The sequence below is a fragment of the Podarcis vaucheri genome, assembly GCF_965113315.1.
Source record: "Podarcis vaucheri genome assembly, chromosome: 7".
Classification (NCBI taxonomy): domain Eukaryota; kingdom Metazoa; phylum Chordata; class Lepidosauria; order Squamata; family Lacertidae; genus Podarcis; species Podarcis vaucheri.
Window position 1 is genome coordinate 43,617,288 of NC_138765.1, and position 26,586 is coordinate 43,643,873.

The 26,586-nt window shown below is 45.1% G+C and overlaps 2 protein-coding genes across 6 annotated transcripts; one reads left to right on the forward strand and one right to left on the reverse strand.

Annotated features, from left to right (window-relative positions):
- Positions 1–384: 384 nt before the first annotated feature.
- DUS2 (dihydrouridine synthase 2) lies at positions 385–22,460 on the reverse strand. 5 transcript variants are annotated; one of them, XR_014221931.1, is made up of 17 exons: positions 22,271–22,460; positions 20,335–20,474; positions 17,302–17,347; positions 16,396–16,487; positions 16,043–16,086; positions 14,476–14,536; positions 13,816–13,863; positions 12,783–12,848; positions 10,344–10,414; positions 10,087–10,173; positions 8,973–9,141; positions 7,967–8,088; positions 6,979–7,122; positions 6,076–6,163; positions 2,247–2,320; positions 785–1,391; positions 385–688 (listed from the first exon to the last, which is right to left on the reverse strand). XR_014221931.1 is itself a non-coding variant. In XM_082232344.1 (17 exons), the coding sequence occupies exons 3-17, from the start codon at positions 20,458–20,460 to the stop codon at positions 1,163–1,165; spliced, it is 1,467 nt and encodes a 488-aa protein (XP_082088470.1). In that variant the 5' UTR covers positions 20,461–20,474; positions 21,479–21,541; positions 22,271–22,289; the 3' UTR covers positions 385–1,162. The 5 variants fall into 5 exon arrangements, 4 of the variants coding, with proteins under 4 accessions (XP_082088470.1, XP_082088471.1, XP_082088469.1 ...); XM_082232344.1 differs by adding an exon at positions 21,479–21,541 and having other exon boundaries at positions 385–1,391; positions 22,271–22,289; XM_082232345.1 differs by lacking the exon at positions 22,271–22,460 and adding exons at positions 21,479–21,541; positions 21,889–22,264 and having other exon boundaries at positions 385–1,391.
- Positions 22,461–22,830: 370 nt separating this feature from the next.
- On the forward strand, positions 22,831–24,749 carry DDX28 (DEAD-box helicase 28). Its single transcript, XM_082232348.1, has one exon. It carries the CDS (start codon positions 22,928–22,930, stop codon positions 24,593–24,595), a length of 1,668 nt encoding a protein of 555 aa, XP_082088474.1. The 5' UTR covers positions 22,831–22,927; the 3' UTR covers positions 24,596–24,749.
- The last annotated feature ends 1,837 nt before the right edge of the window (positions 24,750–26,586 follow it).

Below are 26,586 nucleotides of genomic sequence, written 5' to 3' on the forward strand. Positions count from 1 at the left end.
CATTCAAGGACAGCTTTACGGTGGGGCAAAATCGGCCACCCATCCTTGAGACACTCGGTGGCCCAACATTCATTCGCCCTCATGATTTCTCTGCAACATACCATTTCCCCATTCCCAGCTCCTGTGTCTCAAAACCGCATTCCATTTGTTTTGCCCCACAGAAATTTGTGGGAGAAATCTGGGACAGAATCAGCTCTAGCCTAAGTTTTTTGTTTTTTTTTATAATGAAGGGAATGTTGCTAGTATACAAATAGTCTCGACTATTCTAAAAAGGTAAGGAGATCATCTAAATATAATGGGTTCAGATAATTACTTTCGTCCCCCTCATCTCACTTAGGCTCGGAATATAATCAAAACAGAAGAAAGCACTTAACGTAAAACCACTTCTAGGAGACAGGGGATCATCTTTTTAATTGATACTTACAGAAGACAGACAAATAACAAGATGTACACTTTTTTTGAACTGGAATTCAGAATTTCATATAGCTTAAAAAGATACATTCTGTAAAAAGGGTTGCCAATGTGTTGCCCTCCACATATATGACCACAACTCCCATCATTCACAACCACTGTCCATGTTGGAAGGGGCTGATGGGAACTGTAGTTCAACAACATCCAAGGTCCACCATGTTGGCTTCTGCTGCTGTAAAAGGTATGGAAAAGATGTATAGCAAGATCCGCTTCCACCCTAGCCTCCATAGCTACAAATCTGTATTAAGATTCTCACCAGCCTGCAACCAAACATCAGATATTAAATAGGTAATAGATTCAATATATCTGTGACACTGGGGTTACTGCCCTTGAGCTCCTTTGTGTCATTGAGCTCTTCCCAAAGAGAGAACCAGCTGGCTAACTGACTGAAGATTGCTGTGTAGGAAGATCATTTCAAACCGGAAAACTGCAGGACTATTTAAACACACACATTAACTTTCCCCCCATTTACTGGAAAAGAGAATTCAATGCAGAGCCAATCTTCTTTTCTCAGTGAAACTGCAAGCTACAAAGGCATCAAAGGAAGAGCAGAAAGAAGCCAATGATATCATACACATTGCAATTCAAAATCCAGAGTTGTCTGTTCCAGCGGACTGCATCCAGAAGAAATAGAGGGTAAGGGGGCAAGCTGCATAGTTGTAGAATGGCTGTTTTCACGCCATCGCGACACTTAAGAAACACTGGGGTTAGAAGTGCCTGGAAGAAAATGAGTTTTTTTGCAAGCAGCCTCGGCTACAAGGTCATTTCCATGCTCTCCATTGTTCAAGTGTTCCTGGTCTTGCCTCTTGCGTTTGTTAACCAAATGGTTTGCTTCTTCATTCCATTTCCCTTCTGGGAGGCCAAGGGTTCGTAAACAGGCAATAGCTGCAGCTTGTTCTGCTAACTTCTTTGACTTTTCCCTGTAAGAAAGAACAAAACGTAAGGTAGGAAGAGAACAAATTAGAAACGTACATGCTGCCCAACCCCAGCTGTGACACTTGCATGCCCTATGACGAATTCTCAAGGTAAGGCTGGAAGAGACTCCTGATTGACACCCCAGAGAGTTGCTGTCAGTCAGTGTAGGCAACACTGAGCTAGATCAACTGATGGTCTGACTTGATATACAGCAGGTTCCTACATTCCAATTAACCACAGTCTGCCTGGGTTTGGACAACACAGCAAGCTGTAATTAATCAAAAGCTTCTGAAATCATCACAGCTGTAACAGAGGGGACGGAACAAGCCCAAGGCTTGCTGCAGTTCATTCTGGCAAAGCAAAATGGTAGTTTAGTGTGCTACATCTAAACCAGTCTAATGCATGTGAAGTTCTTTAAACATTTGAAATCGGATTCTTATCCCATTATACATGACTAAGCCATTTCTCACCTTCTCACCCCTTGCCTTTTCCTGTAAGACCTATTAGTCGTTAAGAGTCGTCAACAGGCTCATCTCAGCTATCTGCCAATCTCCCATTCCCACCACCCTTCTGAGTAATACCCCTCCCCACCTTCTCACTATATAGAAGGATCTGGCAACTTCTGTTTCAGTGTATCTGAAGAAGTGTGCATGCACACGAAAACTCATACCAAGAACTAATTTAGTTGGTCTTTAAGGTGCTACTGGAAGGAATTTTTTCATTTGAAATCGCTATGCCTACACACCAGCATCACTTCTGCATTTACAGGTTATGCAAACTAATGAACAATTATATGTTGTTCCCTCTGACCTTCCAGCTCTCATTTGGGGTTAAAAAACCCACCCTCCAAAAAGACTTACCATAAAGTTGATCTGTACTTTTGTTCTGCTACTGTGACGATAGAACTGAAGAGTCTATCTAGTGGTCTTTCGACCTAAAACAAGGCAAAACATCAAAGGATAATTTCATGTTGTCTTCATAAAATGAAAAAGACACCTGTGAGATGTGAGCTGGCTCTGGCTACAGGGTCATATATCCTCTTGGGAAAGTGGTACGGGCAGCCCTCAGGTGGCAGGTTGATGGAATTGCAACTGTGAAATTGTAAATGGAAGCAACAGCACAGCTCTCTTTGAATACAGGTAACTTATTTAATAGGTGTATTGCTGTGGTACTTCAACATAAAACATCAGATCCTGCCCACCAAGCAGCTAGGATATTTTAAACTGATGTTGGGACAAATGTCACCACCAAGAAGTAAACCTATGTTTGGCCTGTACCACTTCCCCTTGCAGATTGGAACTCATCCGACTGAATGTTCTCATAGAAATCTAGGTGTCAGGCAGAAGAGTTCTAGTCCAGTCTACTCCCTGACATGATAGTTTTCTATGAACATGGGATTTTAAAAATGAACTAGCTGTCACCTGAAGAGTAAAGTTGCTTAGCCCAGATAATAGGCCCAGCAGAACTAGATCTACAGCCTGTTTCAAAGATGCAGGGTGGATGTATGATCCAGTAAATACAAAAGCAGAAAACAGTTCGTTGGGGTTTTCACAGAGGAACCAGATGAGAAAGTCACTTCTCCGCTTAGAAGGAACAGTTTTATATTTGAAATGTGGAACTATGTGCACTAATACTAAGAAATGAGCAAAAAAAAAATCAGAAAATACCACCCTTGTAAAAGCTGCCCATCTTTGAAGAAAAAGTGCTCCAGACATGTAAGATAACTTCTGGCAATGCAATTTTTTTGCAAAAAAATAGTGTGGAAGGTTTCACATACCCCTACAATAAATGCCAGAGGGTGGCATCAAAGATGGCTGAAATCATATCTGGCTGGAGGTCTTTGATTCTGGGAAGCTTCTATGTCACAACTTCAAACGCAATTATTGCAACTTCAAATGATAATAACTTGTATGTGCCCAACAGCCACCACAGATAAATCTTAAATCCTGCTCAACATTATCTCTGTACTTATACTTTGCAGGTAGCTCACACATTCATCTGAGACTCAATAAGTGTTCAGAAACTAAACACATGTGGCATATTCATTTACAGACAAAACTGCCACATAGAAATAAAACATGAGACCACTTTGTACAAATGCAGCATGGCTTTCAATCACGCTGCATACTACTGGAAAGCTGATTTATATGTTTGTGTGTGAATCAGCCCATTTTCTTGGTAGCAAATCCCATCAGACTCAATTGGACTTTTTTCTCAGTTCAGTAGTACCTCAAGTTAAAGCGCCTCAGGTTACAAATGCTTCAGGTTACAAACTCCGCTAACCTGGAAGAGTTACCTCGAGTTGAGAACTTTGTCCCAGGATGAGAAGAGAAATCGTGTGCAGCTGGTGCAGCGGCAGCAAGAGGAGGCCCCATTAGCGAAAGCACACCTCTAGTTAAGAACAGTTTCAGGTTAAGAACGGATGTCTGGAGCAAATTAAGTTCCCTGGCCCAGGGAGAGAGGGAAAAATAGTGGAAGTGAACAGCTGGCTTCGCAAATGGTGTAAACAGGAACGGTTTGGATTCTTAGATCACGGACTGCAGTTTCTTGAAGATGGACTTCTGGCAAGCGATGGGCTGCACCTCACAACGGTTGGGAGGAATGTTTTTGCCAAAAATCTCAGAAACCTCATCAGGAGGGCTTTAAACTGACTAATGTGGGGGAGGGAGACAGTGCTCCTGAAGGTAGGAGTCTATCAATTGATGAAGATGATCATCCAAATGTCATAGACCAAATGGAGCAAACAGCATGCAGACCTAGTGGTGGGAGGAAAAAATCCTTAAATAAGAGACATGGGGGAATGATTAATGGACTTCAATGTCTGTACACTAATGCGCAAAGCATGGGAAATAAACAAGATGAGCTTGAGCTCTTGGTACAGCAAACTAAATATGACATAATAGGCATCACTGAAACCTGGTGGGAAAAGTCCCATGATTGGAATGTAATAATGGAGGGATACAATCTATTTCAGAGAAACAGACCAGACAAGAAAGGAGGAGGAGTGGCGTTATATGTCAGGGATGTGTATACCTGTGAAGAGATCCAAGATTTAGAACCTCAAAGCTAAAGTGAGAGCATTTGGGTCAAAATTAAGGGAGAGAAGAATAACAGAGACCTCATTGTGGTCCCCAAGCCAAACGGAGGACATAGATTATGCCTTCCTGGAACAGATGGCCAAGCATGCAAAAGGAAGGGAGATAGTAGTAATGGGGGACTTCAATTACCCGGATATTTGGATGTCAAACTCAGCCAAGAGCATAAGGTCAAATAGATTCCTCACTGGCCTTGCAGACAACTTCATTGTCCAGAAAGTGGGAGAAGCAACAAGAGGAACAGCCATTTTAGAGCTGGTCCTAACCAATGTTGATGACCTGGTTAGTGGGGTAGAAGTGGAAGGATCATTAGGCGCGAGTGATCATGCTCTTCTGAAGTTTACTATACAGCGGAAAGGAGCAGCCAAGCATAATAGGACTCAATTTCTTGACTTTAAGAAAGCCGACTTCATAAAACTTAGGGAAGTGCTGGGTGAGATCCCATGGACAGTAATACTAAAAGTAAAGGGAATTCATGATGGCTGGGAGTTTGTTAAGAGGGAGATAGTAAAAGCACAACGTCAGGCAATACCAATGAGACGGAAACATGGAAGGTGCCTAAAGAAGCCAGGGTGGCTATCTAAAGAACTTTTAACTGAGTTAAGATTAAAAAAGGATGTGTACAAAAAATGGAAAAGGGTGGAAACCACCAAAGAGGAATTCAAACAAATAGCCAGCACATGTAGACACAAAGTCAGAAAAGCTAAAGCACAGAATGAACTCAGGCTTGCTAGAGAGGTTAAAAGCAACAAAAAAGGCTTTTATGGGTATGTCCGTAGCAAAAGGAAGAACAAAGAAACAGTGGGGTCACTCAGAGGAGAAGATGGTGAAATGCAAACAGGGGACACAGAAAGGAATCTTGGTTGACCACAAACTTGACATGAGCCAACAGTGTGACACGGCAGCTAAAAAAGCCAATGCAATTCTGGGCTGCATCAATAGGAGTATAGCATCTAGATCAAGGGAAGTAATAGTGCCACTGTATTCTGCTCTGGTCAGACCTCACCTGGAGTACTGTGTCTAGTTCTGGGCACCACAGTTCAAGAAGGACACTGACAAACTGGAACGTGTCCAGAGGAGGGCAGCCAAAATGGTCAAAGGCCTGGAAACGATGCCTTATGAGGAACGGCTAAGGGAGCTGGGCATGTTTAGCCTGGAGAAGAGGAGGTTAAGGGGTGATACGATAGCCATGTTCAAATATATAAAATGATGTCATATAGAGGAGGGAGAAAGGTTGTTTTCTGCTGCTCCAGAGAAGCGGACACGGAGCAATGGATCCAAACTACAAGAAAGAAGATTCCACCTAAACATTAGGAAGAACTGCCTGACAGTAAGAGCTGTTTGACAGTGGAATTTGCTGCCAAGGAGTGTGGTGGAGTCTCCTTCTTTGGAGGTCTTTAAGCAGAGGCTTGATAACCATATGTCTGGAGTGCTCTGATGGTGTTTCCTGCTTGGCAGGGGGTTGGACTCGATGGCCCTTGTGGTCTCTTCCAACTCTATGATTCTATGATTCTAAGTTCGTAACTAGAGGTACCACTTTTGAAAGACACTGCGTCTTTCAAAAGAGTACTTGTTGCAGAACGCAGAGACTCACAGTTTCATAAATAGGCTGAGGGTGCTTTTCTTTCCTACACCATTCCAAGAGACACATTTTGGGTGTGATCTGTGGGGGATATTCTCGTCTGAGGAGAAAAGCAAAAACATAATTATTAATCATCCCAGGAGAGTAACTGTGTTAAGTCTTTGGATGGCAAAAGGATGACTGAAGCAGGCACAATGCAAAAAAGGGACTGCAGGAACAAACTCTTCTGGGCAACTGACATGGCTGTGTGGTGCCTGAGCTAAAAATAAGAATTAAGCTCTGCATCCAGGCAATCCAAATTCCGAGCCAATAAAATCCAAATTCTACAACCTGAGTAAATTATGGAAACTGAGTATATGTTCCATGGATTGTATTCAATGTTACATCTACTCAGAGGAGACCCAATGAAATTAATGATCAATGATTAACTTAGTTTCAATCATTTTGTTGGGTCTACTCTGAGTAGACCGTGGTTGCATACCCTCATTTATTTTATTCTGCATAATTAATTCTCACTTTTCCTAGTCATAATCAAAATTAAAGAGTATTGTGGGGGCACCAAAGGAACTTGCCTCTTGCCTGCAATCAATGAAAATTGGCTCCTCTCTGGCTTCTGAAATTTTAGCAAGCATTTCCCACGCACTTCCAAGCACATCTGTGTCACCATCAGGGCTTCTTTAAATACAAAAATTGGGACTCTCAGAAAGCTGAACCTTGTGTCCAATGCAGACAGTGACCATTTTAGGTGCGTCTGATATATGTTCAATTGTGTTGAAACTGGAAGTGACCACAAAACATCACAACTAAAGGCAGGGGAAGAGGGGGGTGTTTGCAGGTTTTTTCAGTGGAGAACAGAAGACATTGGGATAGCCCTGTACTGAAAGAAACAGAACAATCAAATCAAATTTTTCTTACTTATCAAATTTAACAGCCATTTTTATGACATCAGAATCTTCACTGTGGTCTTCTTCATCTTGGTTGTTAGCTTCTAAAGATGCTTTTTTGGCTTCCAAAAGAGCGGAAGTTTCTTGGTAAAAACTGCTCATCTCAAAAGCTTCACTAATGAAAAGCAAAGCCACAATACATCCAAATTAATACTAGAAATATACCCTCTAATTGCAGAGAAGTTTTAAAGAATGCATCAGGTGTCAAAGCTAGCAGGGACAGTATTACTATTTTCCCATTTCATAACTTCTTAAGAAATGTCTTGGGCAGTCTATGCCACAAAATTTGTTGCACGGCTGTGTATAAAGTGTGTGCATAGGTTTCTTTAGAACTGCAGGATTACATTGGAAACATGGAAAGCTGCTGTGGGGAGATGATTTCCAAAAAGATTTTGTTCCCTTTGTCCTGAATGATCATGCTGGAGCTACATTTTTTACATCAGAGCCAAGATCTCTCCTGAACAGCCGCCAAGAAGAAGAGGAAGATGTTTAACCTGACTGCCATTTTGCCCTGCAATCTTCACACCCCACCCTGCTGCAGCAACTATGTGCCTGGAAACCCAGTGACTGGGAAGCAGGTATTGCAGGAGGAAAGCAGTAGACCAAGTTAAGCATCCTCTCCTACCCACCTCTTTATCCCCCTCACTCTGCCACTTGGCAGTGAATGCAATCTGTCACTGAACATGCTGCTCTGACCTCAAAGACCTGTCTGTGATGGCAACTCTCTACTAGATGCAATAAACCATTAACTACTAGGAAGTAGTCCTAAACTACTTTTTAAAATTCAAGATCCTCGTACGGTACTTGAACTGAAATTTTAAAACAGCAACCTTAATAACACACTTCAAATGCATTTACACTTTAAAACTCATCCCCTTCCAGGCCCTCTTCCTCAGGCACAGTACAGTGGTCGCTTTACCAAGGGCTATTTACTTTGGTTCAAAAGGAAATACTCCTACCAGATCTCCTGCATGGATTGTGCTGCATGTAGCTTCTTCCCTTGCGCGTTTTCTAATTGCTCCCTTAACATCTGGCACAAGCAGTACTTGGTGTTGGTGTAGTGGTTATCATATCTCACTGCCTGATGAGAGCAATACAAGAAACAACATGGTAGAAGAAAAAGCAGGTTGTAATCAGCTAGTGAACCTACAGCCTGTGAGCCTCCTTCAGCCACTTACTGAATTTCATCCAGCTCGTAGTAAGTGTATCTAAATATAAATCTATTATAGTAGACTGAGAAGGGATGCTTTTGCCTTTATTTACACTTTCACCTTTCTCAAAACTATCCCTCATTTTCCCTTGTGTGAAGTGTCCCCTAACATATTATTATTATTATTATTTGTGGATCAATGGCTCTTGGGGTTGGGGGGAGGCCTCCCAATCCTGTTCTAGTCCAGGCCATCCCATCTTGTTTCTTTATATCCCTATGTTGGCTAAAATCCTACTATCTGGAGGGCCTATTTATCTAAAAAAAAAAAAAAGGGCTTGATGAAACTCGTTAAGATGGAAGTGCTGTTGTGGAGTAGCTCTTGAATCTGGAAATTGGGTAGCCAGCATGTTCTGGGTAGGGTCTGCACTTCCCTTGAAAGAGCAGATTCAAGTTTGGCACTAGAGCTCATTTGTTTCAGTGCCATGGAGTATCTTCCCTGCTTTGACCGGTTTGCCAGTTACAATCACTCCTGGATAGAGTGTGGCTACAGTGACTCGTGCTCTGGTAACCTTAAATTGGATTATTGCAATGCACTCTCTATGGGGCTGCCCTTAGGGTTCAGGTAACAATGATCCTGAAAGATCTTCATTGGCTGCCTATTCATTTCCAGGCTGAATTTAAGGTGCTTCCTGTTCTCACAGTGACCATGGGAATTCCACAAGCAGGACTCTATCTCTCCTTATTGTTTCCAGCAACTGGTATTCAGAAGCAACTGTGGATGTAGATTTTTTAGAACAGAAATCAAGAAACCGTACATATTTGATATATTCCTGCATGACATCCTTTAAGGGCCATGGACCTTCCTTCCTGAAGACAGAGGGGTTCCACATGGCAGCACGAGCAACCATGACTGAAGATGCTGCTGTTACTTGCTGGAAGACCTTTATGTCAGAATATTCTTTTATGAAGTCATGAGAGCCTCCACTGAAATAAGAACAGCATTACTTCTATCAGTATTAACAAACTCAGTATTAGAATTTAATAAAAAACAAAACAAGAAGTTACAGCAATGTAGTTTAATTCCAATTAACCCCACAAAGCTTAAAATGAATATTTCCCTATGCTACAATCCTTGCAAGCCAAGAATGGCACTGTTCTAATTAGACTCATTTGGTTAACAATGCGCCCCACTATTTTATGAGATCAAGCTAATCCAGCAAAGGCCTGGAAGGTACTCAAACCTGGTGCTATTGTTGCAGCCAGAAGGATTAAAGGAAGTTTATCATCAAAACAGTCAAAACAATTGTGCAAAGCTTCTTGTTGATAGAGAGGGTTGAAATAAATAAATAAATAAATAAATAAATAAATAAATAAATAAATAAAATAATAATAATAATAATAATAATAATAATAATAATAAAGCTCAGGAACACTTTAAAGCAAGTATAAACACTTCAGCCAAAATAAAAGGACTGACATCAGGAACCTGCACGATTGTGGATATGCCCCAGCACAGAATGTGGTTTGGGGAATCCTGAGAATTTTAACTTTTAAGCCAACAGACAAATCTGGGACTTGGGTCCACCACTCTGCCCCTGACAGGCACCCAGCTCCAAGGTACTGCTGAAGCTGCAATTAACCACAGGATAGGATAACATCCTTTGTCAAGCTCACCTAAATGATGCAAAGTCCTTAACATTTGTAATTTCTGGGCATTTTGGAGTTTGAGTGCACACTAAAGCAATATAGTGAACCAATTTTTTAAAAAAATTGATTTTAGGGCTAAGTACACGTTGCTCTGAGTGCTAGTGTGATGTCATTTATCATGAATGAATCTTTCAGTTCCTATCTCTATTTTTCCTCAACATACTGCCCATTGCTCGATAGGGATATCTCACAACAAAAAAGTAGCGATCTAGTTCCACTTACTTGGCTATTACTGGTATAGAGACTGCTTCAGAAATGGCTTTGATCACATCACAGTGGACAGGATGCTGAGGCCTCTCTTCTTTCTTCCTTTGCAAGGAAGAGAATGAAAGGAAACAAACAGATCAAAGATTACTGGCGCAGAGCATTCTTCTTCACAGATGTAATTCCAGCCAGCCAGGCCCTTGCGGCGCAGAAATACATTCAAGAAGGGCTAACCAGAAATTATTTTGCTCCAGAGAGACGGAAAATTAACTCACCTTCCATGAACTGCAACAGCAGCAACACCAGTCCGCTCTATCTTCTTCACTAAACTTATTGTTTCTTCTTTCTGGAAATGGAGAAAAAGTCACAAACTGCCACCCGTTTGCAAGTTCCCTTCAATGCAGGCAGTACTTAACTATATGATGATCTGGGTATATGCCCAATGAGTGATGGGAAATGGGCAGGCCTTGCCTGACGTCTGTACCCTTATGTCATGTTTGGCTAAGAGCCTACACACACAGACTCAGTGAACGAAACATTACACCCCAACTTTGAGGGGTGAAGACAGGGTCTACATGCAGTGAGCTGTACATTCCTAATGTCAGAGAGGCTAGGCCAGTCCATCCCAGTTCTGCTTCCCCTCTCCATGTACGTTCTATGCCAGCAGGAGCTATGTCTATCGTTGGCTCATTACCAAGCAACTTTAACAGAGCGATCCCATACATATTTACTCAGAAATAAATCTCCCTATGTTTAGGAGGTCTGACTCCCAGGTACCGTATTTTTCGCACCATAGGACGCAGTTTCCCCGTCTTTAAAGGGAAAAGTCTGTGCGTCCTATGGAGCGAATGCAGGGGGGGAGGCAGGCAGGAAAAGCCCCCAAGAGCCACACACAAGCTTCGTGCAGCTCTTGCGGGATTTTCCCCAGGAGGGAGAAGGGACTGACGCGGTCAGTCAGTCCCTTCTCCCTCCTCTAGAAAAGCCGTGCGCAATCTCTCCAGCCGCGGGGAGGCTGCGCAAGGCTAGAGGAAGCCCGGGCAGCAAGCGCGATCCATCCCGCTCGCTGCCCGGGCTTTCTCCTTAGCCTTGCGCGCCTCTCCAGTCGCGGGATGCTGAGCAAGGCTAAAGAAGCCAACTTTTTAAAAATCTCTCTATCTCTACCTCTTTTTCTTTTTTCGTCCTTTCTCCACCCCCTTCTTTTCCTCTGGATCAGTGTTTTTATCTAGATTTAACGTTTTAGTTTGGGGGGGGGATATTATAAAAAAGGAAACTTTGCAGCTTTTATTTTAGTATACAATAAAAACAGATTAAAGAAAACACAAAAGAAGGAAATAGCACAGAAGAAGAAGAGAAAAGGGAAAGCCATTTACCAGAGTTAGATCTTAACCCTTGCCTCACCTGGGAGCTTCTCTGGGCAGGAATTCCCTCAGCTTAAGTGGGGTGGGGGGAGAGTGGCAGGTAGGGGTGTACCTACCTAGACACTGAAGTCACATGTCTCTCCAATGAAAATTGGGAGTGGGCATTGTGTGAAGTGGCTGTGGATCTCCTGCCGCAGACGTGTAGGACTGTATAGAGTTGGGAGGGCCACCCGAGGGTCATCTAGCCCAGCCCCCTCACATTGTAGGAATTACAGCTAAAGAACGCCAGGCAGATGGTCCCCCAACTGCTGCTTAAAAGCCTCCAGTGGTGGAGACCCCCAACACCTTCCAAGGTCATAGAATTGCAGGGTTGGAAGGGAACCCCAGGAGTCATCTAGTCCAGCCCCGGTGGACAGCGGGCACGATCCATCCCGTTGCGCAAGGCTAAAGATGCTGCTTAAGGCTAAAGAGGAAGCCAAGGCAGTGAGCGGGATGGATCGCGCTCGCTGCCTTGTCTTCTTCTTTAGCTGCGCTGGAGAGATTTAGCTCCTGGCTGGAGAGGTTGAGCGGCTATGGATCCCGCTCGCTGTCTTGGCTTCTTTGCTCTTTGGGGCTGGGGGGGGGGACCCAGGCTTCCCCCGCAGCCCCGAGAAGCTCTGGGAGAAGCGGACAGGCTGCACGCAGCCTGTCCCTTGCTCTTTGGGGCTGGGGGAATAATATTTTTTCCCTTGATTTCCCCCTCTAAAAACTAGGTGCGTCCTGTGGTCTGGTGCGTCCAATAGAGCGAAAAATACGGTAAATGTGTGGCGAATAGCAGCCTGAACCCCACAAAATGAATGTTCGTGTCTTATTGCTGAGACCAAATTCAACTAGTGACAGCACCGCCCACCCACCCCCACCCCGGATGTTGCTGGACTTCAACTCCCATCAGCCCCTGTCAGCATGAGAAAGGGCTAGGGACAATGCTTAGGGCCATAGGGTCTCTATTTCTGGTCTAGACAGATTGTACATGGATGCAACATTTGATTTTCCTATTCACAGAAGGGGAAATTTCACAAGAGTTGCTTCTTCCAACTTGGCACTATTCTGCATGATTAAACCATTTGCTTGAGCAATTATTTTCAGCTGGCTTTTGCAACAGATATATTGCCTGCCATCTTAAATTTAAAAGCTAATGATTTCCATCTTTTTAAGCTTCACTGGTTTGTCATAGGCTGCCTAGACAGGAGTGCTATTTTATTCATTTCTGATAAAACACAACTATTACTGTATTATCATAATTTACTGTGCTTTCTGGTCAAAGCACTGTGCATTTGCCCAAGATCCAATGTTTCAAAAACCACAAGATGTTCTTACTGACGGCAGGATTCTGATTTTGCAGGTCACTGGCTTAGAAATGCCTTTGACAAGAGTAGTCAGAATCTAAAGAGACAAAAAGGACTGTTTCAGAAAAAGGAAAGCAGGACTTCAGTCTTGACATGCCTAACTAGTACTGCTAAGATTTCCTCACTTGCTCTGCTCCCATCCCTCCCCACTTCACTTCCTTTCTCAGTAAGAAGCATGGAGGAGCAAAAGCACCTTAAAAAGTGAACATCTTAAATCTAATTCACTATCTGCTCAGACCATTTGTTTTGTTTGTTTGTTTTGTTTTACTTATATACCAGATTTCACCCGAGGATCACACAGTATAAAAGCACAAAAATACACAATAAACAACATATCTTGAGGTCAAAAGTTGCCTTTCCCAGTCTGGTGTCATCCAGATGTTATGAAATACAGCTCCCATCATTCATAATGAGCACCATGCTGGGAAGTTTGACTTAACTAATCCCTAGAACAATTGCTTCATGCTACTCCCAACTGATCCTTCTGAGCAGATTTCTTTAAAAAAAAAAGTTGTGGTATGCTTGCATTTTCATCAGCTTTCGAACAGCGCACACCAGTTACTCCGGCACCCCATTGTTATTTGTTCATTCTCTGAATCTCATTTGTCCTATGCACAGGTGGTTGGAAATGTTCAAGTACCTTGTTTTTGTACTTCATCCTTTCAAGGACTTCTAATTCTTGACATATTTTAATAGCTTTTAAAAAAAATCAATAACATTCCATATGCTCTGGAAGTCTTTAGAAATCAAGGATTCTAAGCACAAGCTGGTTCTTTGGTCCTGCACTGAACAACACCCCAAAATCCAAAAACTATAGCTGTTGAGATAGCAAAATAGTACTACAAACCATCCTTTGTCTTAAAACACTCATGATACAACAGCAGACATTTTAATGCCTTGCCAACCCGTCCAATTCCCAGGACATTTTGCAGTTTATTCTTTGTTGAGTTACAGCATAAAGCCGAAAGCAAGACAAAATAAAAATGAATACAGAAATTACTTACAGATTGTATCTTGTCGGGATCAGACAGTAGTGCTGCTCCCATTCCTCCCTGGGAAAAGGCGTACACAAAAGGCATTCATTATCTCAGTACCACAGAACCAACAAGGCAGTTATCAAAAAGAATATAAAGCAGTACAGTCACACCCACACATGAAAATTTCAAATCGCCACAGAAAAATCATGTTTGAAATCATGCAGAAAAATCATGTTTGCTCCCATGGATCATTATTACACTTTCTGCAATGCTAACTATTGACAAGTAGTCTGATACAAAGCAATGTACATGTTTCTCAACCCCTGAAATATTCAATTCAGGAATGAGGGACCTGATGGACTCCAACTCCCCTTAGCACTAGCCAACATGGATGATGGGAGTTGTAGTCCAACAATATATGGAGGACCACAAGTTTTCCTTTAGTTCAAAGCATCTCAGATAGGCTGGGGCCATTCTCAGCTATGCCTGAACCCCTGGGCTAGAAGGACCAACAGTTCAGCTCAATCTAAGGTATGAAGGTGGGGCTGTCACCAAGAGGCTTCCCCATATCTTGCAACTGCAAAAACCCTTTTCTTAAAATGGATATGAAGTTGAACCGCACGCATAAACACAAGATGCACTATCTTTAAAGGAAGAAAAAAAATACAGCTGGACAAGTCAACCTACCTTAGTGGAATATTCTTTGGGGCATCCCATGTTGACATCAATGCCAGCAACATCCTTCTCTCTGAAATGCCAGAGAGAAAAAGAAATTGTGTATGTTAAAACCAAAGGACCCCCAAACATTTATACACTGCCTTTGAACAATGGATCTCCAAGGTGGCTTTCTACAGATTAAAACAGTAAGATACAAACAATTGCTCATCTCTCAACTGTAGGGTGGCTAACCAAGGCACTGGCAGCTGGTGGGAACACAATGTTAAGAACTGGTGTCTCTGTTGATGCCATTCTTACACTGCCGAGAAGTACTGGGCGGTCACTAGGTGGCAGTGCTTCTCTTCTTCCAGACCAGGTGGAACATTGCTTTCAGCTGGGCTGGAGAACTGAAGAGAGATGCTAAAGGGGCATTGTGTGAAAAAGCCAATCCCCTCCAAGCCTGCTAAACATGCTCTTTGAGAGCTTTTGCCTTGCTGGGAGGTGTCCTTGAACAGTGATCATGCATTTTGGTTGCCTGGATGGGGAGCACATGGGTGGGTGAAGAAATTCTCAACTTTTGCAGTTCAAATTCGCACGATGGGGTGAGCTCCTGTTGCTCTGTCCCAGCTTCTGCCAACCCAGCAGTTCAAAAGCACCAGTGCAAGTAGATAAATAGGTACTGCTGTGGCGGGAAGGTAAATGGTGTTTCTGTGCTCCCTGGCACTTGTCACGGTCCTCTGTGCACCAGTAGCGGTTTAGTCATGCTGGCCACCTGACCTGGAAAGCTGCCTGTAGACAAACGCCGGTTCCCTTGGCCTGAAGCGAGATGAGCACCACACCCCATAGTCGCCTTTGACTGGGCTTAACCGTCCATGGGTCCTTTACCTTTTTACCTTTACTATACACAGGTAAGGTTCCCATCCATTGCTTTGGCCACTTGTGCTTCTGCCCCATCTACTTTTGCCCCTGGGAGGCTGTCCAGAAGGGAATACAGCCCACAGGCTGAAAATGGGTCCTCACCCTTGTCACAAGGTCCCATTTGGGGGTATTAAAATAAAACTTTTAATATAAGGAAGCAACACTTTGCACAATAACCTAAACACACCATTAGGCTTTTACAAACAAACAGGCTCTTATTAGCTCCTGTTTTGCCTGGTATAGGTGTAAATGCTGGCATGTGGAGTATTATCTTTACTCCTGATGCACAAAAACGGATGAAGTGAGAGAGTAACTAGCAAGATACAGTGGTACCTCGGGTTAAGTACTTAATTCGTTCCGGAGGTCCGTTTTTAACCTGAAACTGTTCTTAACCTAAAAGCACCACTTTAGCTAATGGGGCCTCCTGCTGCCGCCGTGCTGCCAGAGCCCGATTTCTGTTCTCATCCTGAAGCAAAGTTCTTAACCTGAAGCACTATTTCTGGGTTAGCGGAGTCTGTAACCTGAAGCGTATGTAATCTGACGTACCACTGTAGTAATTTTTGTCAATTTATTTGCAAGGCTGGGTGAATTGGTGCAGATCATGCCAAGCCATTTTTCAGCAGGAACTCAAAGGATGAAAAAGGTTTTTATAAAAAGGTACAATTTGACAGATACTTACACAAGTTTGGCTACAGCCAAGGCTCTCTCAGCATCTGCTGTCCCCTGAACAGTAAAGCAGCAAAGAGAGAAAGACATAGACAAAAATGGTTTTACCTTTTTGTGAACCACTTTGAGTGTTTTTTACAATCAAGCAGTGTTGCCATTTTATGAAATAAATGAATAAAATAATTAATACATGGCAGACAAGAATTACCCATGATTTCATCCAAACCTTACAAAACGATGTACTCTTCTACACCCGTGAAATCACAAGAGATCTCGTTGGAACTGTCCTTAGCAGTACATTAAAAAAATGTAAATACCACAGATCATATTTGGTTAGCAGGATGTTGAGGGCTAGTTACTTCCTACCATTTGAAAGACAACATGGTCCTTTTCCCTTTCACAGGTCCTGAACACAACTCTTTCATTGGGAGCAACGAAGTCCACTGTTCCAAGCACCTCTGCAGGACAGAAAAGGGAAACAGAACAGCATAAAGATAAATAGCATGCACCCATCTTTTCACTCAAAGTGTTTCAGTTCTAAGCTCTTAAGAGAGAAAGTAAAACAAAATTGCTGCCAGATTTTTTTTAAAAAGCATGCATTATAAAGATGATTAGCAGGCTTTCCATTTTCCCAATTAAATTTATTGGGTGTATCATTGTTAGATTAGTGTTAAACTCTTCCAAAGGAAGCAGGTCCATTACAATACACTTCAAACTCAAAATATCAAATATTTATATGCTGCTTTTCGGTGCAGAGTGCCCCTATCTCTAATAACAATCCTGAACAGGTTGAAGTCCCAGCAACTTATAACCTGAATCTTCAGCAATTGGAAGAGACATAGCATACTTATATTTATTTTATTTCAAGATTTATTTAGTTCATAGTTGAAGAAGTTTGCAATTACCTACACAACCATTTGGTCAGAAGGACTTAATTCTGGGGCTGTGCTAGAATGCATTCCATTAGCCAATATTACGGGGAATATTTAGCAGTCTGTGAAGATTTTCTACTAAATTAAATACAAGCAGTAGACAACAAACTATTCTACCAGTGCTCTGAGAAACACTGATTTAAGGGATGCTTCAGTTAAACTAGGTACAGGGAAGCACTGACCCTCCAGATGTTGTTGAACTATAATTCCCATCAGCCTCAGGAAGTATATATAATGGCGTGGGATGATGGAGAGCCCAAGAGAAGAAAACTGGAAAACCCCACCTATAACCTCACCTTATTTGTCCTTCAAGTGACTGAATATATAAGCAGATACTTGCCATTTAAAACTCTCTTACACTGCAGCATCTTTATGTCAATCAGCTCCTTCAAGAAAAAAGGCAAAAGTTATAAAAATGCATCAAACAAAGGGAAAAGTGGATTCATATACACGAAGGCACCCCAACTTAATCATGATTTAAACCGACTCAGGTTCCTATTACCAGAATCCAAAAATAACTTTCAGCAGCGGACTTTAGTTGGACTAAGCAGCTTCAAGACATTTATGTATTTGCTCACTTCTCCTGGCTTGGACACTGTGACCTTGGAAGAAGAATGCTTCTGAGGAGGGCTATACAGCCAGAACCACCACTGATACATCGAGTCCCTCCATGAGGAGTTTCCCATCAAGTCAGCAGCCTGAAGGGAGAACTATGTCACAGGAGCTGCCCCATCCTCCTGCCTGGACATGGTCACCAACTCTGCTCCTAGAAGTGACTGGGGGTGGGGACTGCTTCTAGGGAGGGACTGCTGTTTTTAAAGAGCAAGTCAGCCAGAACTGCCACTGAAATCAGCAAGAGTTTTCTAGACTGCTAAAATCTGCATAGCAGAACTATATACAGTGGTGCCTCGCAAGACGAAATTAATTCGTTCCGCAATTCTCTTCGTCTTGCGGTTTTTTCGTCTTGCGATGCACGGTTTCCCATAGGAATGCATTGAAAATCAATTAATGCGTTCCTAGGGAAACCACCTTCAGACCTCTTCTGAAGGCTGGGGGGGGGGGACAAGGGCTTTTCTTCCCACCCCCAGCATTTTAAAAAACCCTGGGACAGCGGAGGACTTCTCCGCTGTGCGGGGCTATCTTAAAATGCTGGCGGGCGGCATTTTAAAATCGCTCCGGACAGCGGAGGACTTCTCCGCTGTCCGGGGCGATTTAAAAGCCCCTGGGAAGGCAGGCGGGGGGGACAAAGACTTTCGCCCCCTGCCCGCCTTCAGAAGGTGTTCCCGCCCCCCGCCCCACTTCGGAACAGCTTTCCGAAGTGGGGCGGCGGGGCCAGGTGTTCCCGACCCCCCTCCCCACTTCGGAAGAGCTTTCCGAAGTGGGGCGGTGGGGCCAGGTGTTCCCGACCCCCCTCCCCACTTCGGAAGAGCTTTCCGAAGTGGGGCGGCGGGGCCAGGTGTCCCCGACCCCCCTCCCCACTTCGGAACAGCTTTCCGAAGTGGGGCGGCGGGGCCAGGTGTCCCCGACCCCCCGCCCCACTTCGGAAGAGCTTTCCGAAGTGGGGCGGCAGGGCCAGGTGTCCCCGACGCCCCTCCCCACTTCGGAAGAGCTTTCCGAAGTGGGGCGGCGGGGCCAGGTGTCCCCGCCCCCCCTCCCCACTTCGGAAGAGCTTTCCGAAGTGGGGCGGCGGGGCCAGGTGTCCCCGACCCCCCTCCCCACTTCGGAAGAGCTTTCCGAAGTGGGGCGGCGGGGCCAGGTGTCCCCGACCCCCCTCCCCACTTCGGAAGAGCTTTCCGAAGTGGGGCGGCGGGGCCAGGTGTCCCCGCCCCCCCCCGCCCCACTTCGGAACAGCTTTCCGAAGTGGGGCGGCGGGGCCAGGTGTTCCCGACCCCCCTCCCCACTTCGGAAGAGCTTTCCGAAGTGGGGCGGCGGGGCCAGGTGTCCCCGCCCCCCCTCCCCACTTCGGAAGAGCTTTCCAAAGTGGGGCGGCGGGGCCAGGTGTCCCCGACCCCCCTCCCCACTTCGGAAGAGCTTTCCGAAGTGGGGCGGCGGGGCCAGGTGTTCCCGACCCCCCTCCCCACTTCGGAAGAGCTTTCCGAAGTGGGGCGGCGGGGCCAGGTGTCCCCGCCCCACCTCCCCACTTCGGAACAGCTTTCCGAAGTGGGGCAGCGGGGCCAGGTGTCCCGCCCCCCCTCCCCACTTCGGAACAGGTCCTGGACCTCTTCTGAAGGCTGGCGGGGGCGAAAGTCTTTGCTCCCCCCGCCTGCCTTCAAAAGCTTTCCGGCCCAGGCATCCCGGACCTTTCCGCCAGCAGCGGCAGCGCTGCCGCTGCTGGCGGAGACTTGCCGGCATGCCGAAGCCTGGGCGCAGCGCGCCCAGGCTTCGCGGATCTCTCCTGCCTTCAAAAGCCGTCCGGGATAGCAGGAAGCGCTTCCCTGCTATCCCGGACTGCTTTTAAAATGCTGGCGCTGGGGAGCAAAGCCTTTTGGCCCCCGCCAGCCTTCCTGGACCTCTTCTGAAGGCCGGAGGGGGGGGAAAGGCTTTGCTCCCCACCGCTAGCATTTAAAAGAGGTCCCCGGAGATTTCCCTATGGGCTTTCGTCTTGCGAAGCAAGCCCATAGGGGAATTCGTCTTGCGAGGCAAATCGCGGACGAAAAAACCTTTCGTCTAGCGAGTTTTTTGTCTTGCGAGGCATTCGTCTTGCGGGGCACTACTGTAACTGTGTTATAAGAATTGTAACACATTTAAGAAGTTCTGCTTGACTTTGCTTCTCCCTCTTCCTGCCCATTCCTTTTTCCTCGTGTGTCATGGGGTTTAGATTGCAGGTCTGAGGGAAGAATCTATCTTAGTACTCATTTTTGTAAGAGGGCCTTTTTGGCTAAAAGGCAAAGTATAAGTGCTTTAGATTTTAAAAAGACATGTAAACCCTGGTTAGCATTTAACACTGTTAAGTTCTGAGTTGAAGTTTCCTTTTGCTGCTTAAGCCAGGAGTAGGGCATTTGCTCCAGAGGCTACATTTATGCACCATGCTAAACCATGGTTTAATGCTACATGCATGAGAAGGAAGGAGCCACTGCAAGCCTTGGGCTCATGCACTCTTCCTACTTTCCTGCATTGCGGAGAGGAGTTTGGCAGAGTTTCACATCACTTTCTACAAAACACTATAGCTTTGAGGAAAGGCTTGCGGCCCCTGGTGTGGCACAGCCAGACAAAAGAAAGAGCAAAACTCCAAGTTTTGAGCAACATCCACCAACACACCGCTTGTTTGCAGTTAACCATAACGAAACAAAATTAACACAACATGCAAGCCAAGCCACTGGGAACGTGAGCAAAATAGAAATATTCTCTTGCCTCATTGACTCAGCCACCCTACCTCACAGTATACAATATCAGCACCATAATCCAAAGCTAGAAGTCGCGTTGGTAGGGTCCCAACTCTGACCATAGGTGCCAATATGGCCTTATTTCTGAAAGAGAGCGATGTTGTGTTCACCGTCATGTTTCTTGGATTGTCTGAAATGAAAACATTTTGGGGGGAAATTGCATTATTGTTAAACAATGACAAAGACAAACTACAATAGTATGTATTTCTTACTTCAGCCATGAAGCAGTTCACAGTGGGAACTTATATATGAGCTGGAAGCTTCATTTTCTTCCTAGTTCTCAGTCAGGCCCCAACCCAAGCAAGTATTTCCAAAGCACTTCCCCCTTCTTGCAAGTAGCCTCATGGGCAGCTAGGCAAGGAGAATGTTAGCCGCTTTGAGACTCCTTAAAGGGAGTGAAAGGCGGGATATCAAATCCAAACTCTTCTTCTTCTCTTCTTCACTTTGAAATTACTGCCCCTGTGGAAGACTGGGATGTGTGATAATTTTTTCCCTTTCACTTGGTCACTCTGTAAGACATAGCACCTGAGCTTGTTGTACTCCCTAATCCTTTCTCCTTTTTTGTCATGTCTCTTGGGGAACCTGCAGACAAGGGCTGTTCACTGATTTAGATTTATTTGTAAGCCACTCTGAGGGCCTTTTTTGGCCAAAGAGTGGGACAAAAACACTTCTGAATTATTTCTCTTCATTCTGCACTAGTCAAGCACATCTAGAATACAATGTTATTTAAGGAAATAGACAAATTGGTAAAGGATGATCAGAGGCAAGAAAAATAAGAAGGAACTAAAAAGTAAGTGCAGTTCAACAATGGAACTAATCAATTTGGGATAGCTTTTCAACCTTGCTGCAGGCCTGCAAGTAGAGGGTGGAAAGCAATCTGTTGGGGATACTGAAGATCTCTTGTTTGATTGTATTGATTACAAGGCCCTCTCCAAACTTTAAGAATCAATGAAACTCCTGCTGCATCTTTTAACTAAGTGTGTTGGTTGAGTGGTTCTCAAGCTTCTTTCCCCACAGGCCACTTGAAACTGCAGAGTGTCTTGGCAAACCACTTAATGATTTTTCTGTCTGTTGTAGCAATTGCAATATGCTGTAGTAGGTGCTACATGTTTTTTAGTAAATAATAAAACATACTGTTGCTTCTGTTGTTCTTCACAAACAGTTCCTAGATTACAATTTGGGAGCTCCTGTGTTAGTCTGCTGAAGCAAAGAGAGAAAAGGCTTGTATCTGACTAGGTCATACTCAAAAGCAGACCCACTGAAACCAATTGAATTAAATAAGTCTTGCCTAACTGAACAGCACTGATTTCAATGGGTCTGCTCTGACCATGAGCTCAGTGCCAGATGTAGGGTGGTGCGGGCAGTTTCCCCACACAGGGCATTGAGCCAAGGGAGCAGAAAATGGAGAAGATCCATAAATGAGAGGATTTGAGGGCGCCACATTATGAAAAATTATCAACCCTGATTTGTTAGATACAACCCAGATTTGCAGCACCTTGATGATTAAACAAATTAATTATGGCATATTAAGCAGCCTAAGCAACCTCCAGATGTTGGTGGTCTCCAATAATAGGGTCATTTGATGCACCAAGGAGAGGAAAAGACCATGACAGTAATGGGGGGGGGGACCCTTGAAAAGTTGTGGGACTCCAGTTCCCATCAGCCCCTGCCAGCACAGCCGGCGGTTCAACATCTGGAAAACATCAGGTTTAGGAAGGCCGACTTATTATGGACTTATTTTTTATCGCCTTTAATGTTCTGCTGCTTTCTTCTCCAAGCACGGCTAAATGAGAGCCCAGCCCAAAGTTAGGGAAGGGGGTTTTAGGGGAGGGGATGGGGGCCTCCTCTATCCCTTTAAGGAGCTTCAGAAGGAGAGGGGCAGAGGGGCGGCCTAGAGGAGGCAAATGCCATTCCCAACGAACTCACCACGCGCCGGACTCAGCCCCACCTCCTTCCTCGAGGAGTCAGCTACCTCGCACGCGCGCCCACCCCCTTCTCCACCCCCTCGCAGTACGTCATCCGCACACGTCTCCCCTTTCCCATAGATATAGAAATGGAGAAAAATGCAACTTCGATTTCCGAGTTCTACTTTGGAAAACATGAAAAAAAGGAAAAGAAACATTTTTGTTCTTCCCTCGGAAGTTGAGAGATGTCCATAGAAAACAACAGAGACTGGACCGTTACAATTTTGGGCATCAGCCCTAAAATATTTAGGTACGGTATGATGAAGTGCTAGATACGGTATAATACCTATGGAGGTACCACAGCAATAGAGCGACACCACTCCACGTGCAAAAATAGTCCATATACAGAACTTTTTTGTGTGGCTGCAATATCTTGTTATATTTCTGTGAGACCACCCCGGCTGGAAACTTCATGCCGGAAGTATCACTCTAATTGTTTCTCTATGGCGTACCAACTGTCCATTCTCTGAACGCGGCACAGCGCACGCCGTTTACGCCATCAGTCGACGATCGCATGCGGTAAGGCCGATCGTCGAATAGAAACAAGAGCGGGTTTGAGACGTCATTAGAATGCGACTCTTACCGAAACTTTCCTATTCTGCTTGGGAGGCTCAGTCTCATGGCTCTCGCCGCGTGCGGGGCCTCTCGGGGCGCCCCGACCCGCTTTTCCCCGTGGCTGCGGCTGGCTCTCCACCGATGGATCCTCCGCCCGAGCTCCGGCGGGCCGCCGCTCGCACCGGAGTCGGAGAAGGAGAAGGTGGTGCGGATCCCGCGCGCTTGGCAACTGCGGCTGGAGCGGGGCTCCTTCAGGCGCAGAGGAAGAGGCGCCCCCGCAGCTGACATTCCTCGGACCGGGAAGCTTTTGCTGCGGAGCCGGCGGCCGGAACTCAGTCAAGCCGCTCGCCACACGGTGGGGCACTGGGAACAGCCGCCCTTGGTCTCGGCTGGCTGGAAGCATCGCTTGTCTCGGGGGGACTATTTCCAGCTGCAGCGAATGCGACAGGAGGCGCCTCAGGAGCGAAACCCCGATGCTGCTGATGCTGCTCCCTCCTCTTTCCAAGCTCTGGGAGTGCAGCCACAGCTGGCCTCCATCTTAGAGGATGTTCTCAGCATCTCTAAGCCCACTGCTGTGCAGATACGTGCCATCCCTCCCCTTCTGACGGGGTGCAATGCGCTGTGTGCTGCAGAGACTGGCAGCGGGAAAACCCTGGCCTACCTACTGCCCCTTATCCAGCGGCTCTTGCAATCCCCGGCCCTCACATATGGGGCCGCTGCTATCCCTGCCCCCCGCTCCTTGGTGGTGTTGCCATCCCGGGAGCTTGCAGGACAGGTGCGACACATTGCCTCTTACCTGTGCACTCCACTGGACTTGCAGGTGACAGATATAGGTGGGGGCCGGGGCAAACACTCTGTCCAGCAGAAGCTCCGGGCTGGTCCTGCTGATCTCTTGGTGGCCACACCAGGTGCACTGTATAAGGCTTTGCAGAGAAAGGGATTGTCCCTGGAAAAGCTGTGCTGCCTAGTGTTGGATGAAGTGGACACCTTGCTGGATCCCACATTTGTAGACCTTGTGGAAGATGTGCTTCGGCATGCCTTCTTTGCCACTAGCCCTGAGGAACTTGGTGATGTTTGGAATCCTAAAGCCCAGTTAGTGGCTGTAGGAGCCACCCTTCCAAAGGGGTTGGGTAACCTGCTGAGTAAAGTCACTGATCTGAGCAGCTTCAATGTCCTAACCAGCTTTAGTCTGCATCGTCTTCAACCTCATGTTGAGCAAAAGTTTGTGCGTCTGAAAGGAGCTGACAAGGTGGTGGAGCTGTTGCAGCTTATGAAAGACCGGGGGCCCTCATCTGGAGCTGTTTTGATTTTCTGCAACAAGGCCAGCACTGTCAACTGGCTTGGTTACATTTTGGATGATCATAAAATTAAACACCTACGCCTGCAAGGACAGATGCCAGCACTTGAGAGAGCTGGCATCTTTGACACCTTCCAGAAAGGCCAATTCGACATCTTAGTATGCACTGATATTGCTTCTCGGGGTCTGGACACCACCCATGTAGAGCTAGTTGTGAACTATGACTTCCCAGCAACACTGCACGATTATCTGCATCGTGTTGGGCGTATTGGTCGCACAGGCAGTAAGTTCCCTGGGACTGCAGTTAGCTTTGTAACCCACAGGTGGGATGTGGACCTTGTCCGGAAAATAGAAACTGCAGCTCGTAAAAGGACTCCATTGCCAGGGATGGAACCTGTTGTTAAAGAAGCTTTGTCTAAGAAGAAAAAGCCCTGAGTCTCACTAAAGGATTCTAGTTTAAAGTGATGTTTGAATAGGTACTTGACTGTGTAAGTGCAATTGAACATTCTGTGTACTTAGGTTGAGAACCTGTGCAAAAGAGCAGCCCAACCAAATAACTATGTGTACTCATTAAAGGCACAAGCATAAATTACTGTTGGAATGGAATTATCTGACTTCTCAGTTTCATGTAGGCTCATGCTTGTGTGTTAGGTGAGCACATCCATCAGATAAAGGGGAGGGAGGAACTATTCTGTGTGATCCCCTTACTGTTTTCACCTATAGAGGTCAGATTCAACTTCAAAGAAAGAATGGCAACCTATACCTGAAGCACCCTTTGTTTCTTGTTCTTACCTAAGCAGCCAGAGCAGTTAGAGAATTTGGGGCAGAACTTTTCAATGGGCTCTTCTTGTCCCTCTGCCATTTGCACATTTTTCTTGATGCATGAACTGCTGGTCAGTGGTGAAATACATGCTTTGCATGCCAAAGGTTCCCGGTTCAATTCCAGCCATCATGAGGTAGAGCTGAGAAAAGCCCCTCCCTCTAATCCTGGATTGTGTAGACAATCCTGTCAGTGTAGAGAATACTGAGCTAAAAGGATTTGTGACTGGAAAATATTTGTACCTTCCTATGTTCCTATGCACGTGAAGCCAGTCTGTTAGCTGAACTTAACTCCTAATGAAATCAAAGAGAGTTAAGACTTGATTTGACCCATTTACTTCAATGGTATTCACGTTGAGCTAACAGATTAAATCCAGCCTGACATCTGCATGTGGGTGCAATATACATACCCATTGCAAGGCCACCAGTTTTGCTGGTGCAAGAGCCACAGTGGTTGTACCAACACCAATAGGATGTGACCTTCAAATGACTATGCAACTCTTGTTGCCCTAGCATAACCCACTTTGGCTGCTAATCCAAATGCTTGATACCTGTATTAAAAAGAACTTTATCTGTCTTCCTATTATCCCAACCTGCCAGGTCCCAGGAAAGAATGTTAAGACTTTTCTGGATGTTTTCTAGTCAGTTATGGTATCTTAAAGGAGAGCTGAAGGTATCACAATATGCTTTTCTATAATTACTCATAGGCCTGAGCTTATCTTGAGCATTTGTTAATGGATAATTCCTTTGATTTATGGAAAATATATTGCTAGCAGGGTAGGAGTTTGGGGCCTCTAACTTGGGCATATTTCTTCCAGTACTGTACCTGCAATTGGGCCAATATAATGAATCTTCCCTTCTTCTTTTGTCTTGGAACCTATCTGGATATTATTAGGATAGGTGACAAAAGGCAGGAGTCTTATGGCTCTACAACTTCCTGCCCCTTCTGCTCAAGTTGCCTTTTACAAATTGCAATTTCCTTTCCGAATTAAGTGCAGAGAAAGGTTGGTGTGGATATTGAGACAACCTTTTAATTTGAATAAATTCAGCAAACATTAGAGACCAAAATTTATCCCATACACCAGGATCCAGAAAGGCTAGTTCGATGCTACCTCTCTGATCCCAATTAGAGTTTCCTAAATCCATGGAAGCTTTTACAATGACTTGAATTCCTGCTTGTAGTTCAAATTTTGTTTTCGTTATTGTGCTGGGGTTTTTTACTGGCCAGTTATGAATGACCACCTGTGGAACATCTGGGGACCACTTTCTATAATAATTCTTGGACTTTGGACTTGCCTCCTCATTCATTACCTTTCCAAGTATGACCTTCCAACTCTACAATTCTATTATTCTATGCCTGTCCCTGAAGCAGCACCATGCAGGATTGATAGCTAGTTGATTAGGGCTATTTTTCTTAATAATAATAATAAAAGCACTGAGACTTATTGAACATGGAGTCACACAATGTTTTAATACAGTGTTTTCCAATTTTGCACAGCAGAGTGAAGCAAAGGACATTCCCACTGCAGGCTAATCACGATGGTGTTTCTCATTTTTACGACAGCAACACAGTGTAGGAAAAAACACACAGCCTGGTGGTTAGTCTG

Excerpts from the sequence above, each read along its gene's own strand:
- DUS2 (XM_082232343.1), bottom strand. The coding sequence starts at position 22,445 with ATGTTTTCCAAAGTAGAACTCGGAAATCGAAGTTGCATTTTTCTCCAT. Across the intron at positions 20,475-22,270 it reads GGGGCTGAGTCCGGCGCGTG|ACAATCCAAGAAACATGACG; the intron begins GTGAGTTCGTTG and ends TTTTCATTTCAG. Across the intron at positions 10,415-12,782 it reads AAATCAGAATCCTGCCGTCA|AAAGAAGAAACAATAAGTTT; the intron begins GTAAGAACATCT and ends CTCCATTTCCAG.
- DDX28 (XM_082232348.1), top strand. The coding sequence starts at position 22,928 with ATGGCTCTCGCCGCGTGCGGGGCCTCTCGGGGCGCCCCGACCCGCTTT.